This window comes from Molossus molossus, unplaced genomic scaffold (genome assembly GCF_014108415.1).
Source record: "Molossus molossus isolate mMolMol1 unplaced genomic scaffold, mMolMol1.p scaffold_m16_p_1, whole genome shotgun sequence".
Taxonomy (NCBI): Eukaryota; Metazoa; Chordata; class Mammalia; order Chiroptera; family Molossidae; genus Molossus; species Molossus molossus.
Genome location: NW_023425344.1, coordinates 117977268 through 117992498, shown reverse-complemented (window position 1 = coordinate 117992498; position 15231 = coordinate 117977268). Strand labels below are relative to the sequence as shown.

The 15231-nt window shown below is 39.3% G+C and overlaps 1 protein-coding gene and 1 pseudogene across 1 annotated transcript; one reads left to right on the top strand and one right to left on the bottom strand.

The window, feature by feature from the left end:
- Positions 1 to 536: 536 nt before the first annotated feature.
- Positions 537 to 9460, bottom strand: TMEM202 (transmembrane protein 202). The gene is made up of 5 exons (XM_036280540.1): positions 9380 to 9460; positions 8888 to 9143; positions 1724 to 1873; positions 1259 to 1390; positions 537 to 802 (listed from the first exon to the last, which is right to left on the bottom strand). Exons 1-5 carry the CDS (start codon positions 9458 to 9460, stop codon positions 606 to 608), a joined length of 816 nt encoding a protein of 271 aa, XP_036136433.1. The 3' UTR covers positions 537 to 605.
- Positions 2977 to 3367, top strand: LOC118638659 (annotated as a pseudogene).
- Positions 9461 to 15231: the final 5771 nt, after the last annotated feature.

The following is a 15231-nucleotide window of genomic DNA, read 5'->3' as shown; positions in this document are numbered from 1 at the left end:
ATGGGTTCACATAGTATGCTGTAAGGGTTTTGAATTACCAATTCTCATAGGAAATAGGACCTTGTGGATTCACCAGAATCCCCCCAGCACCTCTCAACACATTTGGGTGACAGGTATTATCTCCATTGGTGTTCATTCCATTTCTGGTAATGATCTCCAATTCAGAGTCAACAATATTGTCCACATACCTCCATCCTGAGTATGCTCACAGCCACGCATAATGAGGAAATTTTTAAACAGAATTAGGTGATATTTTTCTCCATGGACCACTTTGGTCCATGAGACCTCTGAAGGCCAAAGAGACCTCTGATCCACACACTGCATCTATTGCTAATTTCTTTCATTCATGATCCTAAACACTGATGTTTTCTTATAGAATTTTTTTTCTTACATGAGATTTCATTACTTTATGATTATCATACATATTTTGGATCCAATGCACACAAAGGACACTTCATCAGCTTTAATGCTGTCTCCTTCAGTAATATGAACATGATATTAAGAGAGGGTTTTGTTTTGTTTTTTAGAATCTGCACAATCATTTCCATCTCAGTAGCTTCTCCCCTATTTTTAAGACAAGCAGTATTTGAGTTTTCCTATCACCATCACATTTCTGCATTTGGTAGTTTTTCCTCTCCATCACTTGGAAATTCCAACTCAGACCTTGACTCTTCATCTTCAGCAGGTGATACTGTAGTCACTGGACCAATACCCAGCCTTGACTTTTCTATGGGAATCACAGTGACATTTTGATCAATGGGAGGAGATCTGAAAGTTATGTAGTTGAGGAAGGAGATGATCCCTAGGGGAAAAGAATAATTTGTGATGAGTTTTAACAGACACATGGTCTTTTGGCTTTTAAAATTCTTACTCATCCTTTAACTACTCAGTTCAAAGGGCCTCTTTTCAGTGAAATCAACCCTCCTCTCTCCCAACAGAATTACTTTACTTTCTTGTGCTTCCATTTATTTATAGTATTTCTTACATGGTTAGGACAAAGCTTGAACCTCCTAGATTCAAATCATAGTTTCACTATTTTCTATGTGATGTTAAGGCAAGTCACTTGACCTGTCTATGACTCAGCTAGTAGCAGAACAGATTGCTAACTCTATTTTCAGTTTCATACTATACTGTCTCTTGATGTATAGATGTTCTAAATAGGAACTGTCAATGCTTCTATTTCTCCTAGATTCTACCTTCCTTTCAAGAAGTGTTTTTCCCATCTATTCTTCTAGAATAAGGCAGGAGACTAACTCACCAGCAAACATGTATAAGAAGTCACTCCACCAATTAAGATAATAGGCCCATAGGAGATCTGACTCCATGGCATCCCTGGTGTGCCACTGAACCTGTGCCAGAAATAGGATGAGGCAGAAGAGCAAGCAGATGGCTAGGACCAGAAGAAAAGATGTCACAACCCATCAGTGTCTTCAGTGTGCCTTGACTACCACCCCCAATTCTTCTTCTGCTTCCAGATGCCATATGTATGGCAGGATCCAAATTTGGGGACTGACCAAGATGGGAGAAAAAAAGGGTCTTCTATCTTTCCCCTGGTGTAAGTCACCTAAAGTGTGTTTTATACAATAAGACAGGGCAGGTAGCTGGCAACTTGATGTAATATTGAAGAAGAGAAGAGGGACCAGAAAAAGAGGATGAAAGTCCCACAGTGAAACTTTGTCCCCTTGACAATTTTCCCCTGGCATCACCCTGCCAGTCTCTGTACCTGAGGTGAAGCTGAGCATGGATACCTTCAGATCCAAGTTGGTGGTCATGCTTCCTCTTCTAGGGAGGCAAGAGCTTAAGAGCCAGCCAAGACCAATGAGTATGGTGAGGACAGAGATTATGTAGAAGGCCCTGGAATATTGGAGGTAATCTGCCAAAAAGAAGGAGAAAGAAAATGCTTGGTTAGTCCAGTGGGGAACTTCTCTCAAGAAAACCAGATAGAGTATTTGAGAAGGGAGTGAGGACTAAAGAGATAAAGCTGAGCTTGCTGTGTGGCATCCAGAGAACTAATACATATCTTCTTTCTCAGCTCTTCGTTAATACCGTCCTTGGAATTTCTTCACTATGAAGGCAAAGCCTTCATTGCAAAACTAAAGATAATATACAAATAGTTTGGGCTATGTTAACACAGTAACTTAGATGTAAACTAGCTAATTAGTAGTGTGACTTTAACATCACAACACAGATTACTTTTTTTTTCTTGTTCCTAATTCTAATTCTAAAAGTAATACACGTTCAATATAAGGATTGGGAAGACTACAAAAAGGAGGACAAAAATGAGCCACAATCCCTCTAACCAGACACAACCATTGTTATTTTCTATTTTATTTATTTCCAGTATTTTTCTCTCCTCTGTACATAGTAGATATAATACTATGTATGTAACTTTTTCTGACAATTATATGGTAACAATTTTCCCAGATAACATTGTAAACGTCATTTTTAGTGGCTACAAAACCGTATGTTATGCTTTGTTTAATGATAACCATTGTTGGAGTTTTTTCTGCTTTTTGTCTTTCATATGTATCTGATATGTATAGGCCTTAGCAGCCTATGATTACAAAATAAAGTCTCATTTATTTTAGCTCCTATATTATACTAATTGCATGTCCTCAATTTACTGGATTGCAGGGATTTAACACCCCTCCCCAACATATATCTCTTTTTCCCCCTGAAATTCCCTCAAAGTCCTATCTCACATTTGTTCAAAAACTTTGCTACAGTTCTTTTGCTCCAAAGCCCTTACCCAAGTTCTATACATTCCTCTCCCCTCTTCTCTTGGCTCCAGATCTCTGCTCTCTCTGGTTCTGATACTTCAAATAGGCTGTTGGTAAGAGAGATGGGGGGCATGCTAAACCTCACTTGTTATCATATTACTGGTATGGAGGAGATCCTTCTTGACTTCCCAGGAATGTCTCTGTTTTTTCTTTTTTAAGAAACAAAGGCTGGCCTTTTCAACCTGGGCCCTGCAGAATGGCTCCTACAAAGAAGGGTGATGAGAAGAAGGGCTGTTCTGCCATCTATGAGGTAGTGACCAAAGAATACACCACCACCATTCACAAACACATCCATGGAGTGGGTTTCGAGAAGCGTGCCCCTTGGGCACTCAAAAAGATCCAGAAATTTGCCATGAAAGAGATGGGAATTCCAGATAAGCACACTGACACCAGGCTCAACAAAACTGTCTGGGCAAAAGGGATAAGGAATGTCCCATATCATATTGGAGGTGGTTGTCCAGAAATGTAATGAGGATGAAGTGGCACCAAACAAGCTTTATAAGTTGGTTACCTACATACCTGTCACTACCTTCAAAAATCCACAAACAGTTAATGTGGATGAAAACGAACTGCTGATTGTTGAATGAAGTTACAAAACTGCAACCAAAAATAAATAGAGGCTAACTTACAATTGCAAGATGATATAGCTTTTCTGAATACCGCAGACCCAGTGATTTCTTCAACATCCTTCGCAGCGTACCTCCTTGTTTAGCTTCTTTCCAGTTGTAACATAGTAGGGGCCAGCTCATCTCTACCACTGAAAGTTTTCTAAGCACTTCTATGCCTAAGAATCTCAATCCAGTTTCCAAGTGACCCAGAGACAAAATTATGTACCAAGATGATCCTGGTCTAAAATCTGCCTCTAAATATTTTGTTTTTTAGAACTTACCATTTACTAACATCATCACTAATAGTTATGTCCATGAAGAGAAATAACACCCCTGGTCACAGAAGTAAGTTGCTCTGTAAGTTAGCCACATTAAAACAATAACCCAAGAGCAGCACGTTCTCTAAAACCTGGGTCACTCAGAATTAATAATGTGTGTAGACAGTTAGAACCACCAGCCAAGATTGATCTGCATGAAACTCAGTGATAGGCATCTTTAGCCCACAATCTCCCATGGGCCCTAGCAGCCCTTGTCTGTAGCCTGGGACCTTGCTTACAGCCCCCTGACTATTGCTAATTGGACCAAGGAAAGGGATCTGACCCATGTTGAACCAATTTTATTCTTATACTTAAAAATTTGGATTTTGGACTAATTAATGCTAATTTTATCTTATGCTTGCTTGAACCAAGAATATATAAAGCTAAACTAGGATATAACTTTTTGGGCACTTACACACCAATAAACAGGAAACATTGAGCTGTAAAGATAAAACAAAGCATAAACAAAGATGAGTGACAAAGCAACTCTAGAGACACTGAGTGACTGGTGGGATTGATCCCAGTCTCCTCTGGAATCCCCTATGGTCCAGCAAATTTCTTGCCTTTGGGGGTCTATGAGATTCTTTTGAATCTTTATAAATAAGTTTACTATTTAGCTTATGCTAGTTCAAATTTGTTCCGATATTTAAAACACAAAAGCACACTGTATAAGGTATTCAGTCCAGCTTCTGCCTAAGATATGTTACAGTCTAGCCTTTCCACCTTACGGGAAGACTGTGCCTTCATGGTCTTACAATTTTTGTCTTAGCTCCTTGTCTCCTGAAAACTACATAAACAAAATCACTCACAACTCCAAAGGAACAACTAAAGATTTCTGCGTAGAACAGTTTAACAGCTCAAAGGAACCAACTCTACTAGTTACAATCATATACAACAAATTACCTAACCTAACTAAATACTTACATTCAGAGTTTTAAACAGCTGCACTGGTTACCTTCATAATATTTAAAGTTCATTAAAAAAAAAAAAAAAAAGATCCCAAACTTGAATTTAAATCTCTATCTCCTATAAAACCAAAACCTATTTTAGCTTTTAAATGGTAGTTTTTACAGCAGTTTACCCATAAAAGTTTCAAAAATCTTGCAACCTAAGTTACAAAGGCCCTACTTGAAAATGAGAGTAAGAAGTCGTGGTCCAGGGACAGAGGAGTGCCCTAGATATAAGAAACATCCATGTGGATTACCTGTATCCAAACACTTCTGAAGCTTTTCTTTATGATATGTTATGATGTGGACTTAAATTTCATGATAACAAGCAAACCTCTCAGTTTACTGTAGGCAGTGAAGCGAATACCCTGGGAAGAGAGGGAATGTCACTTTCATTTGAAGAGGAAGAAGTCGAAATCATATGAAAAACTTGGTAGGATCTTTGCTGGTGTTCTCAGGATCATCCTAATCAATGATTCTGAAATTCAAAGCACCGTTGGATGGGAGGTAAAAGCTACCAAGACTTGCACTGGCCGGTTTGGCTCAGCAGTTAGAGCATCGGTCTTGTCCGATTAATTGGTCTCGGGTTCAATTCCTGGTCAAGAGCATGCACCTAGGTTGCAGGTTTGAGCCCCAGCCCCAGTTGGGGTCATGCAGGAGGCAACCAATTTAAGTGTCTCTTTCACATGGATTTTTTTTTCTCTCTCTCCCTCCCTCCCTTCTGGTCTCTGTAAAAACCAATGGAAAAAAAGTGTCCTCAGGTGAAGATTAACACCAACAACAAAAAACCTACCAAGACTGGAAAGACTGGAAGGTGTGCTACCCAACCAAAGAGCAGTAGTGTTTCTCAGTGGATTGAGACTCTCACTATTTGGCAGTTTGTAACTGATGGGCAAGATCTCTTTCTACTGTCGTAAAAGCGAAACTTTTCCCTGGGAGGTTTTAGAAAGTGAGAGAGTCAAGGTTATAAGCCACCCACTCTAGTAAACAAATAGACTTGGTTAACAGTAGATGTTCTTCTTTGTAGCTATTGACTCCCTGAAATCAAAAGGAAGCAGTAGAGAAGCCAAAATGACATTAGAAGAAAGAAGCAGAGAAGAGAAGCCAACACCTGCTACTCAGTGGTTCCAAAGAGATTTGGTGGTGGGTTCCCTCACCACACCCTATGTCCTTCAGCAAAAATCAAAGCCAGGATAGAGAGGTGGTATTCCAAAAAGATCTAGCCCTTTTTCACTGTGAAGGAACGACTGAGTGGGTGGATGTAGGGGGTGGATATTGATTTTTGAGGATGAAAATGGTACTGTTGGAGACAAGCTGGGGAATTAGCCCACTTATTTAGCTGAATCTAAACCTCCATGTTGCTGCCATTGTACCTTCATTCCAGGTACACAAGACCAAGACAAAACATCCCCAGACTCAAAAGAAGTGCACACAGGAGGTGGTTTGGAAAAGATCCTGGATGGAGACCTGGCACCTGGAGAGGAAGGTGTGAAATCTGCTTAGTATTTGGGTTCCCCGGTAACCCAGTTGGGAGTGCCAGAATAAAGCTTCTCCAACAACTTGGTGATGTTTAATGTGTGATGGTTCCCGGGGCCCTGGGTCTAGAATGCCCAGTGCCTTCACTAAAAGACATACCTTATCTTCTCCACCCTCTACAAAGCAGTTTAAGTTACTCTCTGTAGCAACACATTCTTTTACATTATGTTCTGATCTCACCTATGCTCTGAGGGAATTAACAAAATGATCTGTTCCACACTTGAGACCTAGTAATAAAAGTGAAGGATGGTGTCCTCTATTCCTCACCCCTTCTTCATCCCATCAGCAACAGCTACAGCAGAGAGGCGATCAGTCATCTAGAACCAGGTGAAGTCAGAGGCAGGGGCACAATGCCTGGAGCAAGCCCAGGACAGAGGAACATGAGCTCACATGAGACAGCCCCTGTGAAACTCTCAGAAATGAATGGGGATACCATGGAAGTGGGAGCTAAATTCTTGCAATCCAGTAGATAAAAGTTTAAAGTTCTTGAATTTGGATAATAATGTATTTAGGCAATAACATATCATTGTCACAGGCTGATGAAGCCTGGACATACAGGTTACATTTTGGGAATTCCTTATGAGAACTGTATTACAGACTGAAGCTTGCATTAGGACTAGTTAACACTGAAAATAGGGCTGTGGGTACCTATAATTGTGTACATAGAAGACCCAGTTGACTTTCTCTAAACCATTAATATTTGGCCTCAGGTGATTTCAAGTCTCCAAAATATAAACTATTTGCTACTTTAAATGACAAAATATCAAGATTCTGGCTCATTAAAAATTTAAATAATAATCTCAAGTCCTGAGTTTTAGCCTGGGAACACAGTTACATAAATATAGTTGGAACTTAATTTTTGGTGTTGAGTTTTATAAGTTCTTTGTAAATTTTGGATATTGGCAACTTAATTTTTATGCCTATGTCTTTTACTCCATTTCTCTAGAAATGTAATTAGTGAGTGTAAATCTCTGGATACACCTATTCATATTACTTTGGTTACACCTATTTACATGGTTCCCAGTGTGTATGGAAATGTTCAGTATTGTGCTTTACTTTTTTGAAAATTGATTTTATAGGGTTCAGACTGACAAACCTCAGAGGAGGGAGGTAGGGAGGAGGGAAAAAAAGAAAATTTATTTTAGAGAGAGGAAGGGGGAGAGAGAGGGAGGGAGAAACATTGACTGGTTGCCTCCAGAACATGCCCCCACCGGAATTAAACCCACAACCTGGGTATGTGCCTTGATGGAGAATCAAGCCCGCCACTTTTCAGTGTACTGGATAACACTCCAACCAACTGAGTCACACTGGCCAGGGCTGTATTTTACCATTTAAACATCACTGTTAATGTCATAGTTGAAAATTCTGTCTCATTGTCTATTAGATTTATCTTTCTTTAATGATTCAGTAAGGGCCAGCCTTTGTGGCTCAGTGGTTGAGCATCAACCCATGTATCAAGAGGTCGCAGGTTTGATTACCAGTCAGGGCACATGCCCAGACTGTGGGCCAAATCCCCAGTGGGGGGCATGCAGGAGGCAGCCAATTGATGTTCTCTCAATGTTTCTCTCTCTCTCTCCCTCTCCCTTCCTCTCTCTCTAAAGTCATTAAGAAAAAAAAGACTCATTAAAGTTGAAATAGTTTTCCCTATATTTATCAGACATTTGTAGTTTTTATTTTGTGAATTGTCTGTTTACAGAGAACTTATTCATATGGGTATTTATCTTTTTCTTAATAATAATTTTATATATTTTTATATATTAAGGCCATTAATCGTTCATCTTTCATATTGCTGCAAATATTTTTCTAATTTTTCTTTTTAGTTAAAGATGCAGTTGATTTGTCCTCTTGCCTCTGTTTTTAGTTTCTTCCCAAGATCTTGCTTTAGGATGCTGCTCCTTAGGACCAAGTGCCTGAGCTCATGTCCAAGTAACTGATGCTCCTCCTCAAAGTTAAGCCTCAGTGCGCCCCTCACTCCCAGCATCTAGGGCCTCTACTTCTCTGAGAAGGAGAAATAAATACTTTACTCATGTATTTTTTCTGTCACAATACCTGTTTCTTTATGTAAGTGTATCTCTTGTGGATGATGGGGAAACTGTAGTAGTGTAGTTAGTTATATCTTTCCTCTAAGTCTTGGTTCCGATTGAAAAACTTAATGCATATGGTATATTTTAGCTCTAGAAGCTCATTTTTAAATGTTTGTGTTGCATTTTCAGATTTGCTTAAATTCACATAAAAATTGACATTTAATAATTTATTCTAAATAACTGGCATTTGTTATACTACATATCTGACATGCATTTAAGTCTCTTCTACTGTTAGCAGAAGAACAAGTTGACCTTGAAAGTTAAATCTGATGGAGTTTGAGATACTTTGCTTTATCTCCCAGCTACAATCAACCACTTCTTTTCTATTTGTACAAGCCATATTTGAACACCAATCACAGTATGTCTTGTAAATGACAAAAGAGTTCTTCCCAGAGAGTATCAACTCATTATTTGGGAGAGAAAACAACTTGGGATAGGAGGGAAAGGGGTACACTGAGGACACCAAAGGAAAGGATATATTCACAATCTGGCGAGATCCATCTTGGACTTGGAGATGTGAGGGCCAAAAGGTCTTGGAGGAAGAAAGATGAAAGCCAACGTGGCAGAACACTCTGAAACTGTGGGGCCTGTGGCATTTAATTTAGTGGCACTCACAGGGTGGCTTGGGTGTGTGGCTCCAGCACAGTTCATGGTTGCATGAGATCCAGAGTCCTGCGTAGAGCTCAAGGCCATTCTTGATCACCAGGAACCGCACCCAGTTCAGTGGGGACACGCAGATCAGCATTAGGAGGCTAAAACCACAGAGGCTGCCACAGAACATTCGGATGTAGGTGTGTGTCTGATCCACATGCTGCTGCCGCCTCTGGGGTGGCATCGAGGCACTCGGATGTTTGTTGGTGGGGAGGGTAGGCTACAAGGATGAGGGAAATATTGCCTACCCAAAGATAACCTTTGGTCCCCAGGGTTGCCTACTCTTCTCTATCTTGAGTATCCCCACGTGGGTTTGACTTGTGGACATCTATCCCTACCCATTCTATAAAAAACAAAAGGGTGATTTTTTTCTCTGTCTTTAGGACACTCTGTCTAGGTCCACCTTTAAGTAAGTCCTCTTCCTCCCGTCTGACCTGTAATTAGGTACCTCCTCACCCTTTGGTATTTCCGGTTCCCCTTAAGTTTGGGAACATCAGGACTGTAGAAGGTCAAGACTAATTGTTCCCTCCTCTCCATCTTGGCAGCCAGTTCACTTTCTAACTGCCACGGAATTTGTCTCAGCCCCTCCTCACATGTGCTGGGAGAATCAAAAGGGGCCAGAACCCATGGCCCATATACCATGTATTTGTGATACTCCCCACTCTCTCTTCTCTGATTCCTCCCAATTCCTTTATTAAATAAATCCACAAATGTTTTGTCAGCAGTCACTGTGTGTCAGGCTTTGTGTTAGGTCCTGGGACATAAACAGGAATAAGACACATTTCTCTAATAGCAAATAAAAAAGTAGAACTTAGATGTCTCCAGGACTGAGCTTGTGCTTATAATTAAGAATATATATATATGACTTTAATATACTGATATATATACTAGTAGCCCAGAATCTATGCTCTTGCGAGCGCTAAGTTGAAAGGCCCAGGTGTATCTCATGAACCCGTCTGTCAGCCACAGTCCTTCATGCAGTATCCACCCTTTTCTTCCCTTCTTGCTTTGGTTCTTTCTTTAACGCTTTCTGCTCATGAAGTTAGTTAAGGGTACTATCGCAGCTCCCCACCACTGCTACTGCTGATAGGGCCCACTGAAAATGGGCCCTGGATATTGAAAATGTCAATATTCCTATCCCAGGGGGCTACCAGCCAATTGCTGAAAGCTGACATTCAAGATGCTGTCTCAGTGTTGGGTTCTATGCGGAAGTGAGAATAGCCTTCCCTGAGTCCACAACCAGCACAACTTGTGCCCAAGGTATTTCAAAGTCTCCTTTTCAAACAACTCAGAGTTAGTCCCTAACACCTCTTTCTACCAGGGCTCAAAATCAATCCAAGATGCTGAATAGATGCCATCCTGTTCCACAGCATAAACGTTGATTAAAATACCCAGTTGGATCACCAGCTCTTGTTTTCCACAAACAGATCAACTTTGAATCCTAAGTTTGAGCTGAATCAAAAGACCCTTTCACACTTTGCTAGCATGCCCTTATCCCTCCCCTCCCCAGGTGGTGGGAACTGCTGGCAGTAGCCAGTAGTGTGTCCATGCTTTAGTATGTAGTCCACATTCTGTAATAGTGTTATTTGGCTCTCTGTCTCTTCATATTTAGCCTAGTACCTGGAAAAAATAGTATTTAATGTTGAATGAATGAGTCAACAATACATATTTATATAAAGTACAAAGGTTGATACAGAGGGAAGAATGGCTAACACTATCAGAAGAAAGTTAGGGAAGGTTTACCAGGAGATGTGATGTATTAACTGGATTTTAAAGGAATGTGCCAGTTAATGGAGGTAGAAGGGCATTTGCAGCAAAGAGAATAGTAGGCCTCAAGGCAGGAATCCATGAACAGCATGAAGTTTGAGGGCATTAAAAGCAGTGTGGTTCTGCTAGGGACAGAATCAAAAGTAAGTGTTGAGGGTTGCACAGATATAAGCAAAGGCTAGATCACAAAGAGTCTTTTATGCCTTGTTATGTGATTACATTGTGAAGTCTCAATTGCTGGAATACTCTACCCTTACTGGCATGATTACAGGAAAGACTTTTTCATCTACAGCAAACTGGTTTGTACAGCATAACTGTTAGATACACATGTTAGCTACAGAGTTAGATATAGAGTTTGAATAGGAAGGCCTGTATTTTAATCCTGGTTCTAATAGCTTATTTAGTTTAATCTCTTACTGCCTAGGTTCCTTTGGGAAATTTCCTTAATCTCACTGACCTTCAGTTTCTTCATCTCTAAAACTGGGATAATAATCATTCCTGCCTCAGAAGTTTTGTGAAGATTAAATGAGATAATACACTTAAAGCTTTTTACATGGTGCCTTAAGTAATCAATTCTATTATTGATGGATATTGATATTATTGATAAATATATTATATATATCAAGCAATTAATAGTGCTCAGTAAATACTATTATTATTTTGTTAACTGTCTTTGCAAGTTTCTTTGAGCTTGTCTTTGGCACCGGCCACCCTGAGACAGATAAAAACTATAGTTAATAGAAAAGATGTCACCCTTTATTTTTATTTATTTATTTTTCTATCCTCACCCGAGGACATTTTTCCATTTTTTGTTCAGATACAGTGGCAGGAAGAGAGAGAGGAAGAAATATCAACGTAAAAGGGACACATCGAGTGGCTGCCACCCACATGACCAACCAGGGCTGGAGACAAACTGCAACCGAAGTACGTGCCCTTAGTGGGAACCGAACCTGGGTCTCTCTGGACCACAAGCCGACGCTCTAACCCCTGAGCCAAACTGGCCGGGAAAGGATGTCACCCTTTAACCTTTCACTAGTGGCACTAAACTAGTACATTACCAAAGAGATGATTTTGTTGTAATGTGGGGTAATGGGTTATTTTGTGAACAGTATCTGATTTGGTAAATGATGCAACTCTCTATTAAAGGAACAGGTCAGGTACCATTCAACTTTCAGGCTCACTTTAGGCCTACAAAAAGGTAGGAAGAATGTTCTGGTCAGCTGTGAACTTGCTAGGGCCTTCGATGCATATGACAAAACAAACATTTACTCATACCTGGTGTCTGCGTATATTGCCATTCATCCACTTTCAAAAGCAATTTGGGGTCCCCAGCCTGTATGGAAGCTGTTTCCCCAGAGATTGTGGGCAAGCGCTGCCCCTGGAACCCAGTGGGGGTCCAGCAGAGCATAGCTACCAGCAGACCCAGCACCTCTAGCACTGACCGGACACTACCTGCAGCTGCTGCGGGAAAGATACTGTGAAGACTGAAAGCTGCTGCCCTGGCCGGTTTGAGCGGTTAGAGCGTCCGCCTGCGGTCCGGAGAGACCTGGGTTCGGTTCCCACTAAGGGCATGTACCTTGGTTGCAGTTTGTCCCCGGCCCTGGTTGGTCGTGCGGGTGGCAGCCACTCGATGTGTCCCTTTCACATCGATGTTTCCCTCTCACTCTCTTCCTCTCTCTCCCTCCCACTCTGTCTGTACAAAAAATGGAAAAATGTCCTCGGGTGAGGATAAAAAAAAAAAAAAAGACTGAAAGCTGCCATTCAAGATGCTGTCGCAGTGTTGGGTTCTATGCGGAAGTGAGAATAGCCTTCCCTGAGTCCACAGCCAGCACAACTTGTGCCCAAAGTATCTCAAAGTCTACATTTAAAGCATGCTAGTCCTTCCGCAAACATATTCTTGTGAAAGCATTTCCTGCTTCTCTTTCGGATGCTCTGGAGGAATGTTTAAAAAAGATTTAAAAAGTGGATTTTGGTATATTCCACACATCTCCACAACAGAAAAACACATTATTTCCATTATCTTTATATATTTAGTCCTGGAGAAATATATATTAAAGTAATTTTATGGCACTGAAAATAAAAGCAATTTGGTTAGAAGAGAACATAGAGTAACATCTTTGTGATCTTGAAGGAGGCCAAGATTTTTTTTTAAACAGGACTTCTGAAGATACCATTGAGATACACAGAGTAGGGTGATATATTTTTGATATGTATATCTAACAAAGCACTTGTAGCAAGAATATATAAAGAACTCTTAATGGAATTAATAGTAAAGAGACAACCTCATAGTAAAGTGAATAAACAGAAAAGTCCATATGTCAACCAAAAGACATGTATCGCTCACAACAGCACTTTTCACAATAGCCCCAAATTGGAAACTATCCAATTGCCCATTAACAGAAGAATGGAAAATTATGGTACATTCATATGATTAAATACTATACAACAATATGAATAATCCACAAGCAATAAGAATGAATCTCATAAACACAATGCTGAGCTAAAGAAGCCAGACACATAAGAGTACCAATGCATGATTCTATTCACATGAGGTATAAAACAGGCAAAACTAATCTGTGTTGGCAGAAGTCAAACATCCCCCTGGGAGGCAGATGACCAGGGATTAGGAGGGACATACAAGAGGTTTTTGGAGTGCTGGGAGTGTTTATTTCTTGATCTGGGCACTGATTACAAGAGTTCTAGATGTATTCTATACTTTAATAAAAAGTTAAAAGAGTAACTTGGAAAAAAATCAAGAATCTTAAAAATGTGTCTTTTGTCTTTGTAATTTCACCTGTAGGAATCTATAAAATCAATATTATTACAGTTTATTTATACAGCCTCTTATCTACTAGAATTGTGCTAGGTGCTTTATGTATATTAACTTGCTTTTGTGAATCAAATGTTTCCATTTCATTTTCTCATTTGTTATCGCTAACTTGGATAAGCTATTGTTCTATGCATTTATCTTTTATCAAGCCACTTGACTGCCTCTATCACTTTTTTGTTTCATATGTATATTTATTTTTGTGTTAAAGAAGTTTCACACTATTGCTGTTTTATCAGGATTTTAGATTTAGCTTGATTGTATCGAATTCCTTTCTAACCTCTAGAATGTGGGCTTCCTCCTTTAATCTATTTCATGTAAACACTGACTTAACACATTTCCTAATGTTTATCTAATTTTGCATTTCTATAATAAAATGTTTGGACAGGATACATTATTCTTCTGATATATGGCTAGGATTGTTTTTATAGTTGACCCAAGAATTCTTTAGAATTTAATAATATATTTATATACTTATATTTTTTCAGTTTTAATAGATTTTAGACAAAGAATATATCCTATAAGAATTCAGCATTTTGCTTCTCATCACAAGAAAATATAATTTTAAAAATATATATGGTGGTGGATGTTAACTGGACTATTGTGGTGATCCTTTTACATTCTATACAAGTATCAAATCATTGTATTTTACACTTGAACCTAATATAGTGTTATATGTCAATGACACCTCAATAAAATTTTAAAAAATCTACTTTTTGGAATTTAGGAATATTTGTCTTTTTGGCAGTTTTTTCCAATGTCCTATGGGCATTAAAAAACAATGTATAAGATACAAAGTTTTAAAAATATTTGAAATTAAAATAAAAACAAATAAATATATTTGTGTAGGACATAAAAATCTAAATCAATTATATTTAAATTATTTTCTGCACTTGATAAAATATTCTCAGAGAAATATTAATATTTCACACTATGCTTATAATTTATTTCTTTTCCCTTATATTTCCTCTGATTTTTGCTTTACATATACGTATTTGTTTCTTGGTCGTTAGATGGATAATGTTTTGTGATGTCTCTTTTGAATTGTACCTTTTTTTTTTTTTCACCTGAGGACATTTTTCCATTTTTTGTTCAGATAGAGTGAGAGGAAGAGAGAGAGAGAAAGAAACTTCGACGTGAAAGGGACACATTGAGTGGCTGCCGCCCTCACGACCCAACCAGGGCCGGGGACAAACCGCAACTGAGGTGCGTGCCCTCAGCGGGAACCAAACCCAGGTCCCTCTGAACCGCAGGCCGAGTTTTTAACCGCTGAGCAAAACCGGCCAGGGTGTGAATTGTACCTTTTATCATTTAAAATATTCACCTTGTTCCACTTATTTTCTTTTGTCTTGGGTTCTGCCAAATGTTTGTAAATACTTCCTTGCTCTATTTTTGATTGCATCCTATTGGTATATCTTTGATATACCATTCTTTTACTGTAATCATTTTGGTATCATTTTAAACATTTCTCAACATTTAGAATATTCTTTGCTCAATCTGAGTCTTTGTCTTTAAATTTTATTTTTAAACCTTACCTGAGGATATTTTCCATTGATTTTTTTCAGATAGAGTGGGAGGGACAGAGAGAGGAGGGGAGAGAGAGAGAGAGAGAGAGAGAGAGAGAGAGAGAGACACTAATGTGAAAGGTGCTGGGGTTCAAACCTTTAACTGAGGTACCTGCCCTGGACTGGGAATCAAACCTGCGACTCTTCAG

Coding starts and splice junctions, on each gene's coding strand:
- TMEM202 (XM_036280540.1), bottom strand. CDS start 9,460: ATGGAGAGGAGGGAACAATTAGTCTTGACCTTCTACAGTCCTGATGTT. Junction 1,874..8,887: donor CCACACACCCAAGCCACCCT/GTGAGTGCCACT, acceptor TCTTTTTGGCAG/ATTACCTCCAATATTCCAGG. Junction 803..1,258: donor CTTCTTATACATGTTTGCTG/GTGAGTTAGTCT, acceptor CTTTTCCCCTAG/GGATCATCTCCTTCCTCAAC.